Below are 23,140 nucleotides of genomic sequence, written 5' to 3'. Positions count from 1 at the left end.
TTGTTTGTGTATCGTGAAGATTCAGTAAGTTAGTGATCGTCTGTGTATCGTGCGTGATCGTTCGTGTATCGTGCGTGATCGTTCGTGTATCGTGCGTGATCGTTCGTGTATCAGAATATTGCGTGTCGTTTGTCAACAATAACGTTGCTACCACTGTATATCTGGTGCTGAAATTGTTAAAAAAAAATAAATGGATTTTTGCCAAAAACTATTCGTAAAAAATACAAAATAATCTTTGTTATATTACAAAGCATCCAATCTATAAATATAAATTCATTAATCAAAACCTTATTTATATGAAAATTTCGTCCGACGTGTTCAGTCATTTTTATTGTCATGGTATATACATTCATTTTGATTTGATTAGAGTTTTCTGCATAGTACCTTTTAGATGATAATTTACAGTGTTTTTTTTCTTTAATACAGAAAGAAACTAAAATCAACAGAATTTATACTCAACAAAAACAAAAATGGGTAAGAACTTTTCTATTCGAGTCCATGGAACCTGAAAGCCACTTGGTGGTACCCTTATAGCCTAAAACTGAGGGCAAAAATGATAAGCAAGGATGTTATCAAAACGTAGACCAAAATCAAATTAAAAATTCCAGCTACAATTTATTTTGAAACAATAGACCGTTTTATAAAGATTTGTACAATGATGACGTCATGGCTGAAAATAGAACGTCGTGTTATTTTGATCGGCAAATATTTTAACATTTAAAATATATTTAAGGAATCTAAAACTCTAAATAAGTATGGCATTGTGATTTAATAAGAATTTCACAAGAAAATATTGGAATAAATGTTAACTGTAGTAAGGTATGTATTATTTTTTTATTTCTCGGCAGGCTTACCTCTGTCGTTGCTTACGATATAAACTAGAACACAACCCTAAATATTTTTAAAGCTCACATTTACGCTTATCAAAAGTTTGATCAATGTGTTTAAGAAAAGTATTAAAGTCTAGTATCAATCTGTTTTAAAAGTATACTGTGGAATCATTAGAATTCGTGGTGGCTCGATTTTCGTGGGTAGCCCTCCCCCACGAATTTAAATCCTCAACGAAATCAATTTTAGAAAGAGTTTTCTTTGTTATTGAAACAGTAACCGACACATCCACGAAATTACGTCCCCAAGAATGAACAAAACAGTCACAATCAACGAGATTTCGCCCCCACGAATATAAATGACTTAGCAGTATGTATTCTCTATGTAATTTAGCTTGTAGACTGATCGTTGATATATTTCCTGCAATATCTAGTATTGTTTGACGTCCATGCGCAAATTAAGATGGAGCGGATGGGTGTGCAATAAACTTGGAAAATCACCCCTTTAGCATCGCAGATGCTTAAATTGTGCTTTATGACGATAAATTTGACTATGTAAGCCAATCAATTTTGAACCAACTTTTTTTTTAATATGACGCTCAATTCAAAGACATTGGCAGCAATGATGATGATGATGATCCATTGATAATGAACACAAGAAAATCTATTAGTGCTACAGTTATCGGACATTTCTGCATGTAAGCATTTATTTTGTTTTGATAAAGCAGGATTAAATAATTAGAGATGCCTGCTGGAAATCCTACAGGTTTTTCGTTGCACTAGTCGCACAGTTTGTTCTGGAATTGCAGGATTGTGTGTTGTGATTAGGCGGCTAGTTAACGTCTAGTGAACGGCTAGTGAACATGATTTACATGTATCGCCGCTATGTGAACAAAATGCGAACTGTTGTACATATTCAAAACAAGTATTGATTATATACGCGACACCTATTCATATCTTCTCGATACATTGGACAGACCCTGGATGTCACTTGATCAGCTGAAGGTCATGGCAACAGCTATTAAAAATAAAAACAGTCCTCTAGAAAATGTCTGGGTTTTTTTTTACTTTATCGATGGAACTTTGCGTCCAATATGTCACCCAGCACAAAATCAAAGAATTGTTTACAATGGTCACAAAAAGAGACCATGACCTAATATTTTAAAGCATTATGGCCCAAAATGGAATCATCACCCTTTTTAGGCAGACAACACGATGCTGGTCTGTTAAGGGGAAGTACACCGAAACATGGCTACACGTGTATTCCGAACAAAGAAGTCTACTGTATATGGAGATCCTGCATATCCTTCAACCCCGTACATCATTCCACCATAAAGGTGCAGTTCTATTAGCTAACCAAGCTCTATTTAACAAGCGCATGTTTATGTCAGAATTAGTGCAGAGTGGTGTTTCGGGAAATGTTTGTCACTGTTCGCTTTTCTTGATTTAAAAAAACCCCACAAACTATCTTTAAGCTATTGGAAAATACTATAAAGTAGCCGCGTTACTTGCAAACTGCCACACATGCTTGCATGGGCATAACACTGGTTCATTTTTCGGTTTAAATTCCCCATACCTACAGAAATATCAACATCTGGACTTTTTACAAAAAGCTACACGTAATTCAGGGAGACAGAAAAATTTAGTTTGCTGATTCAATACTTTTTCGAGAAGTTGTAACATAAAAGGTTTTTTTTCTCTTTTTTTCGCCGTTTCAATTCTTTCCCTTTCGTTCTCTCTCCGACTCGAATATTTTTCTTTTAAGTTTAAGCTCCTCGCTCTTTACCTTCAACTCTTCTCTCGTATTTTTGTTATCAATGTTGACCTTTGTTTGTAAGTGTAGGAATAATATAAAGTAAATCCTTAAATTTCTTCTTCTCAGAAACCATTTGGCCAGGAAAGCTGAAACTTATGTGGAAGCATTCTCAGTTAAATTCAAAGTTGTGAAAATCATGACTCCCGGGGGTAGATTGGGTGCTTAGGTAGTGTAGATTTAAAGGTGGGAAAATCATGACCCCCTGCGGTTGGTGGGACACAATTGGGAGGGGGTCGAATTTTACACAGGAATATTTAGAGTAAATCTTTAAAAATCTTCTTCTCGAGAACCATTTGGCCAGGAAAGCTGAAACTTGTGTGGTGGCCTGAATAGCTGAAACTTGTGTGGAAGCATTCTCAGGTAGTGCAGATTCAAAGTTGTGAAAATCATGACTTCCGGGAGTAGGATTGAGCCAAAATCTGGGGTCAGATTTTTAGACAGGAGTATATAGTGAACAGTCCTTTAAAATCTTCTTCTCAGAAAGTAATCAACCAGGAAAGCTGATACCTGTGTGGAAGCATCGTCAAGTTGTGTAGATTCAATTTTGTTCAAATCATGACTCCCGGGGGTAGGATGGGGTCACAAAAAAGGGTGTGGGGGGGGGCATTTTTTTACGGAGGAATATATAAGAAAAATCTTAAAATCATATAAAAAACCATTTGTCTAGAAAAAGCTCAAGTGAAAGTAACTTCAGAAAGTGTGGATTCAAATTCGTTAAAATCAAAATTTTGAGAAGTAGGATGGGGCCAAATTGGGGATCTAGTTGTACAAAGGAAAACATTTTATTTATTCACAAAAACTGAAATGTTATCATGTATGGTTTTATTTATATGCAAGCATTTTGACATATTGCTGATTCTTTAAAAGTGTTTAGACTTTAGCCCCTGGACGGTTCTTGGGCCTCACAAGGGGTTCAGAGTGTGTTGAAGGTTTATATCCCGTTTATAAACAATTGTTTAGGATCCTTTAGAGAACTGCAATGCTCAACATGATATGACTATAAATCTAGGACTGGATCATAAACACAAGAATATGGGGGGGGGGGGGGGGGGCGGACTTTAATTTATACTGATGTACATATAATATACCACATTGTCCACATATATCATGACTCTATTAAGCTGATTTTATCATGCCTATTGTTGCTCAGGTGAGGGATGTGGCCCATGGGCCTCTTGTTTCAATATACTATCAGAGACATAAATAACAGAGATTGGCAACTGATGGACATATCGTGGTCCCTATTGTAAAGTGTTCCCAGTTTAAATCAGTATACTAATAAATCGTTAAATTAAACTATAAACAGGTAAAAAACCTATTACAAAAACATTCAAAATAATATATTTTCATGAGTAAATGTCGTATGAATAATATTAAAAGAGGGGTGTTAGGAGGTAGTTGGCTACCCGTCGTCTAAGATTTCGCCGATGTTTATATATATTTTTATATATTAATAAGAATCTATCAATATGCATAACGCACATCAAAGTGATCCATGTTTGGATTGTTGTTTGATTGTTGTTGCATAACAAACAAATGCCTCTTTGTCAGATCGATCTGTGTATCATACGTCCAACATGGCTGCTTTAAACAAGTACCTACATGTAGCTTTCGAGATATGGAATACCGAACCCAGTATTACAAATTGATTCAACCACCAACTTTCCTTTATGATTATTTTTGTAATAAATCATTTTTTTATCCCTTAGTTCCCTCTTTCCTTAATTTTTGCATTTTGTCCTCTCCATAAGGATGATTTATGCTAAATTACGTTGAATTACGCTGAATTTGACTTAATAGTTCTTGAAAAGAATTTTCAAAATGCACCCCTTTTTACACTTTCAATGTTTTATCCGCTGTGAATGCAAACTGACCTTTTATTTCAGCAATTTATATTTGCATTTACATAAGGATTTTTTGTGATAAATTTGATTGAAATTGGCTCAGTGGTTTTAGACAAGTTCAAAATGTAAACAGTTTACAGACGGACGGACGATGGACAAAATGTAATCAGAAAAACTAACTAACAAAAATCAGCATTTTTTTGAAACATAAAATAAATTTATTTTTTGGAAACTTTAATTGAATGAAATCGTACAATTTTTTTTTTTAATCAAGATTCATTACTTTGACACATACAAGTATGTTTTTGACGGCTTCAGAGCCTTTTTCGTGCACAAAAAATGCCTAAATGATTTGGAAATGGGGAGACACATTATGATAACAGTGTTTATTTCAATGATTTGAGGTTGATGCTGGAAACTAATATCCCCAGCATACCGGATTTGATAGCAGTGAGATTCTATTTAATCGAAAAAATACTGTTCTAATTCAAAGAAATTTCATTTTGGTAGATTACTATCAAAATAAGACTCTAAACTGTCCATATGTTTTCTTACCTACACACGTATACGAACAGGTTCAATACATTGATTTTGTGATAGTTGAATGCACACTTTAAATTTTTTTTAAAATAATAATGTTATTTATATGAAAAGTAATATTTATTTGGATTAATATAATTATTAAGCATTTAGTTTTTATGTCTTAGCCTTCAGGTTTTTCCTATGCAATTGCTGCCAAAATTCCTTACCGCAGGAGAACGATGAAAATGGAACTAAAAACAGAATTGGAGAAAAATATGGTAATTTATTAGTCATTTAGTTATTTAGCTTTCTCCGTTCTACTTGTCATTTACATCTTAAGATTAATGATCCCTGTCAGGATAACCAATGCTTTTTACTTTTTTAAGTTGATTTATTTTTTTGAAATTATGAACACATTTTTTTTCGTTAAGCATGTAAAGTACTGCATGTAGATTCAAAATCAATGATTTTTTTTTACTGAAAATTACTTGGCATTGTCCAACATATACTATACATAGACTCTAATTCAATTTATCTTTCACTGACTTCTACTGTTCCCTTCTGCACAGTCAAATTAAATCGCATATCATAGCACAGCATTAAATTGTAAAAGATATGCATGAAATGACTATCATCGTCAGCATCGTCTACGTTGACCTCATCGTCATCAATATCACAATCATCGACATCATAATCATCATTATCGTTCATTAAAACATCATAATCATCAACATCACTATCGATATCATCCGTCTTTGAAATTCCGAACAGCAACAATATTACACTACAATAGTTTCACAATACCATACCATTACGAAAAACGAAATATGTTTGGGAAACATTTATGCCCCATTGGAAACATCCACGAAGGAAATGAACGTAAACGATATAAGACTTGTTGTAGGTCCAACTGGCAAAACTATGTCGAAAAATGCACGATCGTACCTAAAATTATTATTAACCTAGATTATATAATGACAAATTTCATTTCGATAGGTGAAACATAAAAAAAAAAAATAAACGGAAACTGCAGATAATTGGAATTTTTCTACATCCATGGGGCATAACTCTGTCGAAAATTGCTCAATCGTAACCAAAATCAAACTTGACCTTGATATCATTATGATGTTTGTAAGCTGAAACTGAATTTTACCTGAGAAGTAAATATTGTGAAATTATCTAAAAACCTACTTTCATTTTCAATAAACCTGCCCCAAATAGCAAAATTTAGAATAAGATGGTGGAGAAGTTTGGACATAAAGGACCTATAAGTTGTCCTTAAAGGTGGCTTAAAGGTGGCTTTAAGCCATCTTTAAGCAACACATATAACTTAAAGGTGGCTTAAAGATCGTCTTTAAGCTACCTTTAAGCATATTTAAGCTATCTTTAAGGAAAACTTAAAGATGGTCATGTTTAAAACGCGTTTCTACACGTCTTTGCGTCCAATGTTGTATGATATACCTGAATGCAGTGAAGCATGAATAGTGAACCCGGCCTTTTATAGGGGGTGTGGAGCGATGAGCAGAACAATAGATATCGACAACGTATATGGCAATAGTCAAAGATACAGGGGAAATAATGCGTAATTATAAATTCATGTCAGCTTTAAGGGAGGTTGAAAATTCATAAGCTAGAACAGATGTGAGTAACTCATTACAGTTTTTGAAGCTGTTTTTCTATCAGAGTCTTGAACCTTTTCAATAATAAGTCAAGCACTCTATTACATGTATGATCTGTAAGTGTTTTGTTAAAAATATAGGTTTAATAGTCATTTTTGAAAGATCTCAGGCAGGGATATGGTCGTCATTACAATACAAAAATTGTTCTACTCCAGAATATAGCTTAATCTATGAGACTCGACGACATGTTTGTGTATTGGCTATGGTACTTAGATACCGTTAAAGCATATTGGCCTTTTGTTTAAACTTGAAAAAATAAACAATTATCGATAATAGGTATCAGACCCCCTTCCCCTCCCCTCAATATAAAACAAAGTTATCCTTGTCCCCCACGCCCCATTAAAAACCATGAATCTGCGCATGTGAAAATGAAGTTAAGGTAATAGAAATATATTCTTTATTTTGTTCTTTATTTTGTATGCAATAAAAAAGTATCAACACATATCAAAATTTTGGTCTAAAATAAACATTTTGAAAAAAGTAAATTTTTAAAGCAATTTTTAAAAGTAAAAAACATGGGTAGTAATAACGCACAATACTGTTTAATAACTTGCTAAGTAGGGTGCAGTGGTGGTCAGTCCCCCTTACAGTTTGGTGCTGTGCTGTCCAGTGGAAAGTAGCTTTGTACGGTTGGGTGCACTGCTCATAAGAGTGCACTAGGTATATTGCTGTTCAGTTGAGTAGAGAATATCTGTACAGTAGATTATTCCCCCGTTTTTAGCTCACCTGAGCTGAAAGCTCAAGTGAGCTATTCTGATCACATTTTGTCCGTCTTCCGTGTGTCCGTCTGTAAACTTTTTACATTTTGAACCTCTTCTCTAAAATCGCTTGGCCAATTTCAACCAAATTTGTTACAAAGCATTCTTATGGAAGGCAAATATAAATTGCAAAAATGAAAGACCGATCTTTATTTAAAGCGGAGAAAACCTCGAAACTGTAAAAAAAAAAATGGGGGGGTTGCATTTTTAAAAATCTTCTTCTCAAGAAATACTGAGTCAAATTCAATGTAATTTGGGAGAAATAAATACACGGGAAAAGAAATTGCAAAAATTATGGACTAGTTCTGTTTCTAATCTGATACCATATTTGATTGTTGAGCTTCGAATTATAAGCAAGATACAGAGATTTGCTCACAATTCTATGTTTGTACACAGATCTGAGGCCACTTTTTTCCATTTTTTAAAATGCTGAATTTGAAATATCAAGTTAAAATAAACTTCAACTGAATGTAACAAACTCATGTGAACAAAATATGACTCAAACCTAGCGGAATTGTTAGCACTGTATCTTGCTTACAATTCTACGACAGACACTGAAATTTTGGTTGATCCGTAGAAATGTCTCGTTAATGTTAAATACTTGTTAAAAAAATTAAAGGATGATATGCTGTATACAACTACTCTCTTGGCCCCCCTCTTTATACAATAAATCATGTGAAATATACATCAATTTAGATAGTTTTTCAGACACGAGTAAATAAATTCGACACCGTAAAAACAATTTCTATTCCGGGGATAATGGAATCAACGTTATTCCTAAAAAAAATATTTTTGTGGATAATTATCCTAGTTTCTAGCTTATTTTTATTTTTGAAAAAGAGATGAAAATAATGGGTGGGCCTAAGTAAAATAGAGTGATGTTCCTGTCAATACTGTAACATTAATTTTTATAGCTCTTTAATATGTCACGTGACAACATTTTTTATCCCAGTTAATTCATCATCCAAACGAATTTACAACAGATAAACAACAGTCAATTAATTATAATGCAGAAGACAAATTAAATTTTTAAATGTTTTTAATTTGCGGACTTGAGCGCATTGAGGCACAATTTTCTGCGTCACATCGATGGATTTTTAAAAAAATAAAATACAATAACTATTATATTTTATTTAAAAAAAAACAATAACTAGTAAGTAGTTGAGAAAGCAAATGCACATCTCATATACATGTATGTTTTTAAAAAGTGGGGGAGAGACAGAACGAAAATATAAGAAATTGGAAGTTAACAGTGTGCCCCTACCATATGTTTAGTTTTCAATCTTGCTTTGGGTTTTTTTATTCTGATTAAAAATAAAATTGAATACTTAACAATATTTATTTTTTATTATTCTACCGAGGGGCCATATAGCACAATATCTTTTAAACGCGAATGGTTGCCCAGGTGAGTGATATGGCCCTATGGGCCTCTTGTTTTTTGTTATGTTTTTTAGCATAAATTTATAAGATAAACCATTGTAACGTTTTTTGCCAAAAATATTAGATGCAACGTTTATATAGGAACGTTGCGATATATATATATATATATATATATATATATATATATATATATATATATATATATATATATAAGCAGAATAATCAATCGTTAAACATTATCATTATAGACTAAGAAAAATAATGGTAAATCATGGTTAAAATCAAGTTACAACATGTATGTTGTTCTTTTAAAACTGGGGGTTTTTTTCAGTAGAGATTTGTGAGAGACAAGAAACACATATTCTACCTGAATACAGAGGGGAAGAAGATAATGATGTATATACCAAACCAGTAGACAGAACAGAGACTGAGGAAAGGGCGGCACAATATGGTGAGTTCAAAACTGCCTGACCTGAACGTTATAAAATTAACAACATACAGCTAGCATTTGTTCCACTGTTGACATACTTTTTGAAATTATATTTTGTATATTTCTATTACATCCGGTCTAGATGAATTATTCTATTAACTCATAAGTAAAATACTCTAAGTAAGAAAATAATGTAATGAAAAATAAACATAAATGTAGCTCTGATTTGTATTTAAAAAGCTAATATATCATATTCTTTTAACGATAAATAATTGTTTGATAAGAAAAATTCGATTTTTCTGCATAAGTGTTTAAAACCATTACCAATAGTTAATGGTTTTGTCACGGAAAAGTTTGTTTTCCCTATGGTCATTGTATAAAATTAGAAATTAGCCAATGTGTATTACTTGATTCTGCATAGTGCTTTTTTGAAAAAAATTCTAACTGATTTTGTAACTTACTGAACATAACACTGTAACAAATAATAGTTGTGCTATAATGAATATAGATTTGGTAAAAATTGTTTTCAGTCAAAACCTGATCATTTTAATAGTGACTTTCAAAGCAGAATAGTATTTTTAACTACAAGTACATGTCATAAACGTAATACATGTACATCACTTTTCGTTTCATTGAAAAAAATACTTAAGGTTCAATTGTTCAAACTTTGTTTGTAGATATAGCCGGAGAGCACAATTTAAAGGGTGTATACGGATTTAAAAACAAAGTAGAAGATGAAGTTCGCATAGTGCTACTAGGCAAAACAGGAAGTGGAAAAAGCTCAACTGGAAACACAATTTTGAATGGAAATTTCTTTTTTTCGAGAGCTTCATGTCAGTCGGTAACTTCCTCTTGTTGCAGCAAATATGCAACCAGATTAGGAAGAAACTTACAAGTAGTTGATACACCAGGAATATTTGATACCAGCGTCCCTAACAATGTCGTTCAAAAGGAAATTTTAAAATGCATTGCAATGACATCGCCTGGGCCCCACTGCTTTCTGCTTGTACTGGGGAATACTCGATTTACAAAGGAAGAAGAAGAAAGTGTAAATCACTTTGGTAATTTCTTTGGCGAAGGCGTTTTTCGTTACTTTGTTATTGTGTTTACCAGGAAAGATGACCTTGAGCATGACGCAATTACATTTGAAGAACACCTTGATAGGGTGCCAGAAAATCTAAAAACAATAATAAGAAAGTGCAATAATCGCTGCATTTCCATTAATAACCGAGCGCCGAATGAAACTCGTGGAGATCAATTAAAACCTCTTCTGAAGATGATTGATGATATAATTGCCCGAAACGAGGGTAATCATTACACTAATGATATGTACGTAGATGCCGAAAAAAAGATGTTGATGAGACAGAAGGAAATAGAAGAAGAGAGAGAAAGACAACGACTGTTGGCAATAAAGGAAATAGAAAGCAACGCTGAACAGAAATATATGAATATTGAACAACAAGTATTGGAAATTCAGCGAATAAACGAAGCATATAGTCAGCTCCCGCATCCCCGGAATGAAGTTAGAAGGGAAGTCGAGACAAATGATAACTTTGTTGATTACCTGTTTAGGGTTTTTCAGTCATTATTACCATACGTCGACAGACTTCTATTTTCCAAAAAAAAGATCATATAGATTTTTCTAATATGTTAGTTTTTGATTATCTATTTATGTGGGTTTCTTTTTAATGTTAGTTAAATCAAGTTAAAGCTGAGCATTGGACTTTTTTGCATATATATGGCAGAAGATGCAGAACAAGGTAATATATTTATTAAAGAGAGGTGTGATGCACCGTTTCAGTTTAACTGGTCTTAAGCTAAGGTGTTGAAACATCAATGGGAGGACAAAGAGAATTGCAAAATAATAACTATCGACGAGTTATAAGCAAACCATTCACCTGATGTGACAGTTATATATATATATATATATATATATATATATATATATATATATATATATATATATATATATATATATATATTTATATATATATATATATATATATATATATATAAAAGATTGTGGTGAAGAGTACATTGTATATTACATGTATTAGGTATGGTTTTTTTTTTATTTTTATCATGACAAAAACTTATAACGTCAGGGGCCTGTGGTTGAGTCATCCTAAATCTTAAGATATGATGTCCTAAAAAGTTGTCTTCTTTTTATTTATTTTTTAGTGTATGGTAGATTTCTTTAAAAAATGTAATCATGAAATGAAGAGAACTAGACATGGTGATTATAAGAACCAAATTTTTGCCATCACAGCATGAAATTAAAAGTATATAATGTACATGTATATTAAAATAAAAAAAATACTTATATACAATGTCAAATCATATTACAAAACATAATAAAGTTCTGCTTTTGAATTCATAATAGCACTTTGTTTTTAACAAAAACTGCATCAATCAGTAAGCGTATAATCTTTCTTTTTCATAACATATTGACAGTTTTATAAAACAGATTTTGCATGGAGGACATGTTATTATTTTCAAATTATGATGACTAAGTCTAGAGTTTGCAATTGCCTTAGTCACGGTTTTCCCAGTTATAATTCATTTACCGTTGTGAACGGGCTAATAAGAGAAAAATAAAAATTGTCTATCTAAAGGTTTTCTGGCCTAAAACATCAAAACGTATTGTTTATATATTGTACTAGTACAAACAATATAGTTATATTTGAAAAAAAAAATATGCATTGGGGGAGGGGAGAAAGAGGGAGAGGTAAAGATATGGACTTTTTTGCATATATATGGCAGAAGATGCAGAACAAGGTAATATATTTATTAAAGAGAGGTGTGATGCACCGTTTCAGTTTAACTGGTCTTAAGCTAAGGTGTTGAAACATCAATGGGAGGACAAAGAGAATTGCAAAATAATAACTATCGACGAGTTATAAGCAAACCATTCACCTGATGTGACAGTTATATATATATATATATATATATATATATATATATATATATATATATATATATATATATATATATATATATATATATATATATTTATATATATATATATATATATATATAAAAGATTGTGGTGAAGAGTACATTGTATATTACATGTATTAGGTATGTTTTTTTTTTATTTTTATCATGACAAAAACTTATAACGTCAGGGGCCTGTGGTTGAGTCATCCTAAATCTTAAGATATGATGTCCTAAAAAGTTGTCTTATTTTTATTTATTTTTTAGTGTATGGTAGATTTCTTTAAAAAATGTAATCATGAAATGAAGAGAACTAGACATGGTGATTATAAGAACCAAATTTTTGCCATCACAGCATGAAATTAAAAGTATATAATGTACATGTATATTAAAATAAAAAAAATACTTATATACAATGTCAAATCATATTACAAAACATAATAAAGTTCTGCTTTTGAATTCATAATAGCACTTTGTTTTTAACAAAAACTGCATCAATCAGTAAGCGTATAATCTTTCTTTTTCATAACATATTGACAGTTTTATAAAACAGATTTTGCATGGAGGACATGTTATTATTTTCAAATTATGATGACTAAGTCTAGAGTTTGCAATTGCCTTAGTCACGGTTTTCCCAGTTATAATTCATTTACCGTTGTGAACGGGCTAATAAGAGAAAAATAAAAATTGTCTATCTAAAGGTTTTCTGGCCTAAAACATCAAAACGTATTGTTTATATATTGTACTAGTACAAACAATATAGTTATATTTGAAAAAAAAAATATGCATTGGGGGAGGGGAGAAAGAGGGAGAGGTAAAGATATAACCAAATACAAATTATCATTATGATTAGTTTCTTGTAATTTTCTGTAATGGTTGTAAGACATTAGCAATTATTACTCAATATCACAAAAGTTATCAACAGGTGTAATTGAAGTTAATAACATATACAAAGAAATAAAATAGATCGTATAGCTTGAACAAAAATAAAATGAAATTATATCCGCGTTATGTTTTAAGATTAACTCAGTTAAATTAGAATAATGATTTTTAAATCCTTACATATAAAATAGTAAAAAGTTAAACATAAAGAAAAAAATAAACTTAAGCCAATCGAAGTCAGGTCGTTCACAATCCTTCAGAGTCCGAACACAGTTCCAAGCATTGCCCTAGGAATGAGTTTTACGCAAGTTCTGGGATTGAAAGTGTCCCGCAAAGTTATTAACAGTTCTTAAATGTAAGTTGGTTTCCGTCAGTATCTTCACTTCAGACAGTTTGTAAGTTTCATGGATGGAAAGCAGCCGGAGAACGATGGAAAAAAGTTAGGCGCTGAGTGTTATTAGATCCGAGCCAACTTGATTGTACTTGATTTAAAGTTATTGCTGATTGGAGAATGCTAAGTCCCGCCTTTTCTCTTGAGGTTTCATTTCCCGGACGCTCCGCCCGTATGCGGTTTGACCCCCTTGACCACGGTTAAGAAACCTATTCTTCTCCCTCTGACCACATTTTGCTAAGGTACGGTGAAGTTCCGCTGGACATTACATCAGAGGCCGATGTCCTTAGAAGATCAGTTGGCGGTTATATATGAATATATTCCGCAACTTTATCATTGACTGTGAGCGGACACTGTGTTGTGGTCTTGGAAAAGTTTGAGTTTTCACTGGATGACATATCTGGTTTCAGCACTGCGGAAATCCTTTGGAAACTCTGCGGAAACTTAAGGTTACTTTAAGTTTCCGACAGGTTTCAGCACGGAAACTTTCAAGTTTCATTAAGTTTCCGCAGTGCTGAAACTTAGGCTGTCCATGAATCCAAATGGTTTGCAACGAAAACTGACTGAAATTTGAAGTTTCTGCATAGTTTCAATCTCCATATACGTTTGGGATACATATTGTTTACAAATGGTTTCCGCGACGGAAACTTACTGAAACTTGAAGTTTCTGCATAGTTTCAACCTCCATATACAATTGGGAAACATATTGTTTACAAAGGGTTTCCGCAACTGAAACTTTTTATATTTTTGCTTTCACAAAAGCTGAGCAAGGTTACTACTTTATGTAAAAACAAAACAATTTCAAACAGTTCCAAATTTATTTTGTTCAAAAATCTGAAATTGTTTCCAATAATAAATAAAATACAGCCAAGATACAATAATGGAGAAACATCCATATGGCAATTCCCTTATTAGGGACTTTTATTTAAAAAATGATAAAATTGTACAAGAAAAAAAACTCCCATAGAAATCTTTACATTTGTATTTTTTTCATCTCGATTAAATGCCTATCAAATCTCCCTTTAAAAATGCAACAAAGATCTTACTTTTTTAAAAATATGAATGCAATTTACAAAATAACTGCACGTACATGAATAAACAAAAAAAAACTTCACTGTTACATGAACATGATACACTTGTCTCAGTTTGTTTTGAACTACAATGAATATGTACACCATAAAATATTTTTGAAAAGTCTAAAGTATCCATCTTTTAAAAAAATACACTACAAGATTGTTGACTATAGAGGTATGACCCAGATTTGATTTGAATATGTCAATAAATTCCAAAATGAGGTCAAAGTGACCCACTTACAAGTTGGGATAAACCTTTTCTTTGTTAGTAATATAATCTAATGTTTTACAATAGAACAGGATTTGATATCGTTTTTTTGATAATCCATTAAGTCCAAAGTGAACTTTTCATATCCACCCATGATGTACCAACTGATCAGATTTTAATATCATAAGCATGTCAGTATTTAATAGATGACCCAGAGGGAGATATGAAAAGCTTGTTGGCCAATAAGAAGTTAACAATGGAGCAGTGTGTCAAATCATGTGCAAAAATATGATGTACAAATTTAATTAATTATGCTGATTGCAACACACTTGTCTTCATTCCTGATGAATTTTCTTCTTTACACACGGTTTACCTTCCTACATTTCACAACTTTACCTACATTAATATTTTTAAATCCAAGACATGAACTAAAATATACATTGTTAAAGTGACAAGTATTACTACATGTACATGTACTTGTTTTTTGTAGCATGAATGTATAAAATACAAAGTATCACACTGATCATTCAACTTACAATTCTCATCAATACCAGCATTTTACTTATGATATAAAAGCTAATTCCAATTATATATTAGTTACATAACACAGATTAAAATAAAAACCCACATGGAAACAACTTTCCATCCAAGTAGTTTTGTTATATAAAAATTGTAATACATGGGGTATATGTTGTCTTTATATATTTTCATATAGTATTACGACATAGTTGAACATTGTTTGGTGTATTTTATCATTTCTATGACCCATGCATTCATCTCCTAATGCAGTGTTTTTACATTTAAGATTGGTTTCTTAATTTTTCATATATTGCTGCAAATAAAAACTAAGTTATCTGTGGTGGGACACAATCCGGAATTTTATGTTTTGTTTTTGTTGGCTCCTTATTTAGTAACAAACCGGAAGTTGTTAGAACGTACTTGGAACGTAATTCAAAACATGCTGCTGCCCCCAGGACTCATTTTTACTTAGTAAACTCAGGTGTTAGGCCATGCACGGAGTAAGTTTTATGTATATCTTTTCACACTAGTGCATATATATCATGTTTTATTGGTTAAAAAACTTAAAAGTAATTTTCATGTAAATTTTATCGACAACAAGCAAATGTAAACAAACACAGGGACTTCAACAATTTATTTTGGTCTTGTGTATTGTAATAAGCTCATATATTATATTGAAATATTAGGTGTATTTTGACATTACATGTAAATTAAATGGGTTTAATTCTGTAATATGTATCTAAATATTGTTTAATTGTACTTGTTACAGTTTTGTACCCTCTCCGGGGGTTTGTATCGCAAATAAAGTTTGCACATTATCAATAAATGTTTAAACAAAGAAAATGGAAAAAAAAGTAGTTAACACTTATCAACTTCGAGGTGTGAGGATATATGTTACATGGAGTCTAATATTTTATGCAATATTTGCAAATATAACAAATTATTTAAGAAAATGAAAGTTAATATCTGCAAGGTCTAATCAATCATTTAATAAGTCAAAACCATGTGATATTCTAAGGTTCTTGCTTACAGACAGACATTGTAATATACTGGTATTTGATCATATAAAAAGTACTTTTATAGTTTATAGGTTTTTTGAAATGAGAATACTTTACAGTTAAAAAGTCTTGTTCTGCAGAGGTTTAGTCGGGTCGTAGAGATGTGTCCATTCGAATCAATAAGGAGTGTCCTTGGCTGTTGTTGATGTAACCAGAGTCGTAGTTTATGGAAATAGGCCTTCTTGGGTGACTTTCGAGCATTGTCCAGACCGGTGAAGCACTCATATGATCACATCATGGCTACAGCATACTTAGTAGTTCTGGACAGTGGTAGCATTAAAATTCTTCTTCTTGCGATGAACTTGTTCCTTTCACTGGGCTGTACTTTATGTCTGTTCTATTTATCTTAAACATGAATAATAAAGTTTCATTTAGATTTTTAAACAATAAACATAAGTCATTCAGCCTAACATGTAATAAAAGCATTCTGAATAACATATTTCTGAATACAGAAGCTACTATGCAGTTGCTGTTTAAACTATGTCATATATAGCTGCCTCACAAATCCACCCTCCCCTACCACTACCACGAATTAGATTTTGAAGATTTTAGTAATTCTTTTATAGCCTTGTTTAACTTAATACATTTCGGATAACATTGTTCCCCGAAGCAAAAACGATGCTGAGTGCTTGCATGGCCAAACATTATACAGCGAGTTGTCCCTCCTGCTGAGCACCTCTCGTACAGCGCACCCTCATGTCATATTGACAATCGAGTCTGATAAAAATCACCACCCTTCTGCTTACACTCATCAGGGTCTGATAGGTATCGATAACAGATCATTTTCACATGACCTACATATTTGCACACAACCTAAATATACTCTCAGTTACCAAATACACGCCTTCATCTGTTAAGGAGAGGTGCAACTCTTCAATACTCAGTTTGGGGGTTACATAGAAAGCCATTTAAAAAGTTCCAATAAATTTTTTAAAGCCCTGATTGGTCAGAGGTATAAATCGTGTGAATATGACCCCCTATCAATACCTGTCAGACCCTGTAAGAAATAGAAGGGTGCTTTTAATTCAGATTGATTGACAATCATTTTCCGACAGGAAGCTACAACGGAAGACCTATTCGTTAGGCTCTAGTTTTTCGAGTATTTTTGCAAAATGATATTTCGGGCAAGCCTGATGGATAAATGTTGTATATATTAACGCTCTACTCCAAATGTTTTTACCATATCCGGGTGTTTTTATGTCTGCTGCAATGCAAAATCCCCGTACGCAGGTATGTTCAGAAAGCAAGTGGACGATTTAGCGCCTTAGTTCAATCATGATACACAAAATCTTATGATTACGTTACTGTTTTGAATCAGACCAACAATTTTTTTCCCGATAAAATAGATGTACTCCCATCATACGGCTCCACAAAATGTACCTAACGCGGAGGATTCTGTTAAACACGGAGCAGTGCTGAGTTCACACAGAATAGACAAGGTCTTTAATTCCCCTTCAAAATCCCTCAAACCGATTATTATTCTTTAAAATTGTGTTGAAATGGCATTGAACGGTCAAATCTGTTACTTAAATTTTCTGTTTGCAAAAATTATGGACGATTTGGTGTTAAAATAACAACAAAAGACACAATTCTTTTTCAATTTGTTAGAATTTTGCACCATTTGAAAGCTTAATCGTCCCCTTCAAACTTATACTTAAAAGAAATTTGTATTAATCAATTTATGAGCGAGTTTGGGGGGGGGGAATAAAGAACTTGTCTATTCCGTATGAACTGCCACGCGTTCAATAGAGCCGTGCGATGGAGGTTTTTCATAAATAAGAGGTTTTTTTTTATTTGCGGAATAATATGCATCTTCGATTCCATATGCTTCCTTAAGACTCCTGCGTACTATCTTTATTTTTGGTTGTGTATTAAAACCTGAAGAGGTAGATGGGGTGTTCGTTTCAAAACAGATAATATAGACATTTTTGATTTTACTGGAAAAGTGTAGCTTGGAAACAGTGGTATTTAAGATTATCGAAATATTAAACAAAACTCGTCGATAAACATGGCGTGTATATTTTAGTCCTGTGAGTTTTTACAGAGCTATGAAGTACAATTTATATTCCATAACAACTGGAGGAAATCATACTTGGTGGATGTAAATATATAAAAAAGCATTTGTTATGCCACTGAAAACGGAAAAAGTTCAAGTTTTGAATGAATTTAAATAAATGCTCTTAGTTTACTACGCAATAAAATGACGGTTTCTTCCTCTCCTTTGATATATTTACAACGCCGTTGCTAAGAAGTGAATAAATCGAAAGGAATGTTTTTATAGTTAATTATTAAAGTAATTCACGGTGTAAAGTTCTGTTTTGTTGGCATTATGCATGCAATTTGATCTATTGTAGAATGTTCAAATGGTGTCAGTTTTAAAGGAGCCTATCGATTAACATATTTTGTGATTTTTTAATTCTGAAATACAAGCCAGAAACTACGCACTTAGTGTCTCGATTTTTATTCAATATAACAGAAAGCTGAAAAGTAAATACGTCACTTCGTATTTGCATCGGACGTAAATGGTCAAAAGGTAAATGTATATTTCTAATTCTCTGTTTTTATTAACCGGGTTTTCCAACGGAAAAATCCGGTTATTAAAATGGTGAAAATGGCGGGCGGGCGGCTGCCAAAAGGGTACCCTCATTGTACGGGTAACTCCTCCTACAGTTCTCAAGATACATGTAGGAAGTTGTTCTTTTGCAGATCAAATGTACATATATCAGAGGTATGCATATTGCTAGGATTTGGATTTCTGATAATTTATCGAAAAAATACCAGCTTTTGAACTTAGTCATTTTTTGGCAAAATATTGCATATAGGGTACCTCACTGTATGCATAACTCCTCCTACAGTTCTCAAGATAGGAAGTTGTTCTTTTGCAGATCAATTGTACATATATCAGAGGTGTGCATATGGCTAGGATTTTGATTTCCGATAATTTATGAAAAAAATACTAGCTTTTGAACTTAGTCATTTTTTGGCAAAATGTTGCATATACATGTAGGGTACTCCATTTCACCGGATAAGGGTTGACATGGATTATGAATACAGTTTACATAAAAGAAAACCCGGTTTGCTGTCACATTAACAGCTTTTCACTTGTTACTTCTACAACAGGGAGATTTTATGTAAGCGAATCATGAACGCCTCATGGAAAAGTAAGAGGACATATAATTGGTCCCTGTGATGTATATATGTAGTATATGGTGTAGTGTAATTGTGCATTGTTACAAGTCAGTTAACTCAACTCAGCGCCGAGTGAATGTATAAGATCAAAATATGTCAGTTCTCTTTAATGTGTTTCAATCAACTTGGTAATGTTAACATAAGCATGTATCATAGGTGTGTATCTTCATAAGCATGTATCATAGGTGTGTATCTTAGTAGAAAAAGAGAGTAATAACAACACAAACATGAAAAAACTATTTTTCTTCTACATTAACAGACTTTTATAATTAACTTAATTTTCTTTTACATGATCATTGGTAGATACCTTGTTCGCCCTTCCTCTTTTTTGAACCTGTAAGTGTTTTGTTGATCAATAGATGTTTAATGATCAGTCAATTTTTTTTAAATTTAGGTTCAAGTCATTAACATAGTCTTCTTTTAAAAGCCGTGAATGTACATGTATGTGTATGTACAAATGCATTTCAAATTGCTAAACGTTTGTGACAACTGATTGTATGTAGAGTTTACAGTTTGAGATAGATGTACATTTACTAGCAATACATTGTATGTGCGATTTTCCGAAAACATTGGAACATATTTGTAAAAATAATTTTATTAATATCACATGTCAGTTTAAACGACATCAATGAATGGCTGAAACCATTGATTTTGCATCTATAATCTTTACCACAAGTGGTTAATGTCAGGTTACGTCATATGGCTTTATGTTAATGGCGATCTAATCGAAGCATCTAATAATTAATTCATTGAAATCTGTACAACATGTTGGCTAATTATAATGGAATTTGTTTTAGTCTTTGCCTGGTCATTATTTTTTGAAACGGTAAAATTAAATCCGCTATTTTATTATCAAAGCTATTTTGATAATGATTGTGTGATTTGCTGTTAATGTTACATTTTTAATATCGAGCCTATACACAAACATTCTTACAAACACCATCATTCGATTTGGTATTATTGGCACCAGTCAGTGAAAGGTTATCTACATGGAACTGAACCTCTTTGTGTTGCAAATCCTTTCCAACCTTTATTGCTGATATCCACATATATGAGCTCCACAAAAGGAATGTCCATCAAAATATCTCGGTTGATCCGATGCTTTGGTCTTTGTTTTAAAAATAACATAAAGGAAAATAATTTGATGACTAAATGCATTGAGCTGCTCTGTATCTGTAAGCTATTGGAAAATGCTAGAATTTTACCATTAAAGAAACTATGATACCCAAAAAGTGCTTCAAGAACAGAAGCAACATTTTAAGGTCACTTTCAGTTCCAACTGATATCCGTACATGATAGTGGGGATTAAAAGTACTACTCATTGTTCGTGCATTATATGATTAAAATTAAGCATCCCAATTAGTGATTGCATTTCTTTCAATCTAACTTTTTCTCTATTTGAAAAACAAACAAAAGCTTTGATTTGATCACTTTGATCAAAATCAAGATGATGCCCGTTTAATATCTATTGATAATGTTAATCTAAAGTCAATATTTGATTTTAAATGAAGTTAACTGATTATTAATATAAATCATAATGTATACTAATATATATGTCTTTTTTATTGTTTTCTATCTCCTAACTTTGCTGAAAATACAGATGGGAAATGCCGAAGTAAACCCTATTAGAGATATAATATCCATCTTTTCATACATTGTTTCATTGAGTCGGCAAGTTTGATATAAACAATTCTTGCTCTCGCCCAAATAAAGACAATAAATACCACATTTGATCAAAATAAATGGTATGATAGAAACGTTTCAACGTCAACACAACAATCTAAACAGATACCGGGTAGCATTAAAATGAAAACTAAAAATAAACATCTTTCCTTAAAATAATTGATTGTCATAGATGTATTACATGTATACTGGCACTGTACCAGTTATCGGCTATAATTTTACGTTTTCTTTTCGTGTTTCCTTATTTCTTGATTTATTTGAATAACATTTGACATATTTTAAATAGTGAACTCCTAATTTATCAGTCTGTTAGATTATATCATAATTTTGAACTCAAACATTTTGTTTTTGTGCTATTTAGCACGCTCCGAATTTGCCGAGTTTTTACGATTTACTGTACCAGTTATCGGCTTCGTGATAATAACACAGTAAAATCCCTTTACATGTTGATTCTTTATTCTGCACAGTTTAAATTGAATTATGTCCCTTGCGGGGTCAGCCTATAGGTCGTAGGGGTTACTATACATAAACAAAACTCATAAAATTATCCGTTTATCATTATACGGTAGTACATAAAACGTATGCTGTTCAATACATACATAATTGTGCAATTAAGCGTTCAAATGCACCATGAATCTCTCAGAATTAGTGAATTTCTTTTGTTTAGAAATTTTATATGTATTGATTTTTATATGTCAAATCAAAGAAGGGATATAATAACTTATCACAAAGAGGTCATATTTTATTTTTAACTTAATACGTCACTTTCCCCATAGCTGAAAGTGCAAAGATATAAATCAGCGGTAAACAATGAGATCGTTAAAGCTCATTTTTTAAATATATTCAAGAAAGTTTTCAAGCAAACTTACTTTTCTTTATTCGAAACAGACGCCTGAATTTAAAAATCTCGGATAGTCGCATGCTACATGTATAAACCCGAACCCTCAGTTTAGCCGATAACTGGTCTTAGCCGATAACTGCTACAGTACCAGTATGTACGTTTAATGGTAGTGCTCTACGTTTATTGCCTAGATAATCAATTGATTATACTGATTTTTCAGCATTTAAACATTTTTTTCTTAAAGATATGGAGACTGGTAACGTAGGGTCATTGCACGCATCATCAACGGACCTCATAAGGTTGTTGGAGTCATTTAGACTGACTGATTACGAGGACCGAGTACAGTCCGTATTTGCTGAAAATCTACTTTCTTATAGCCAATGCAATAAAATCGTAGATGACATAAATCAACTTTCAACAAGAGAAGTTGTTTTACGAAAAAATCTATCCAGTCAAACAGGTCATGCAAAGTCAAAATCAATTCACGTTTTTGAAGTTGAAGTTTGTTATATGCAAGGCACGCTTAAAGTCAATGAAAAGGTACGTAGGAGAATGATGACAGAGACATGTATATACTTTACATTTAAGATTATCACAGATAGCGACATACATGTAGTGTTTTATTTTGTAACAGGATGCTGCACAAAAGGATGAGTTCTTTCATTCAACTCCCGAAAACTTGGTTAAAGTCATATGGATTTACAGCAAATCAGTTAGTGTAGTTGATGCAAAATTGTCCGTTTTCACGAATTATGAATCTTATCTCATTGAGGATAACATTTATATCCATCACACACTTGAAAATGCTGAAAATGTTATAATTTTTTTAGCAAACCAGCAAGCCAATTCGCTAGTTTTAGATCTAAAGTCAATCAAAGAGCCTATTTCAAACATAAGATTTCAACTTACTTTACAAGAAGCAATCGACATAATTCTTTCCAAACATTCAATAAGACGGTGGTGTTATAGCTGTTTTCTAAGAGACAAGAATACCCCTGTTGGAACAATTGAAAATGCGAGCTACACTTGTCGCTCAGCATTCACAGTGGGACGACTAAAGGAGTAATTAGTGAATGAAACAATAAATCAAGTTTCTGATGCTG

At 32.4% G+C, this 23,140-nt stretch overlaps 1 protein-coding gene across 1 annotated transcript; it reads left to right on the top strand.

Annotated features, from left to right (window-relative positions):
• Positions 1–470: 470 nt before the first annotated feature.
• LOC128174306 (GTPase IMAP family member 4-like) lies at positions 471–10,892 on the top strand. Its single transcript, XM_052839884.1, has 3 exons — positions 471–474; positions 9,158–9,277; positions 9,934–10,892. Exons 1-3 carry the CDS (start codon positions 471–473, stop codon positions 10,890–10,892), a joined length of 1,083 nt encoding a protein of 360 aa, XP_052695844.1.
• The last annotated feature ends 12,248 nt before the right edge of the window (positions 10,893–23,140 follow it).

The sequence above is a fragment of the Crassostrea angulata genome, chromosome 2, assembly GCF_025612915.1.
Source record: "Crassostrea angulata isolate pt1a10 chromosome 2, ASM2561291v2, whole genome shotgun sequence".
NCBI classification, from domain to species: domain Eukaryota; kingdom Metazoa; phylum Mollusca; class Bivalvia; order Ostreida; family Ostreidae; genus Magallana; species Magallana angulata.
This window is presented reverse-complemented; position numbering and strand designations above follow the sequence as displayed.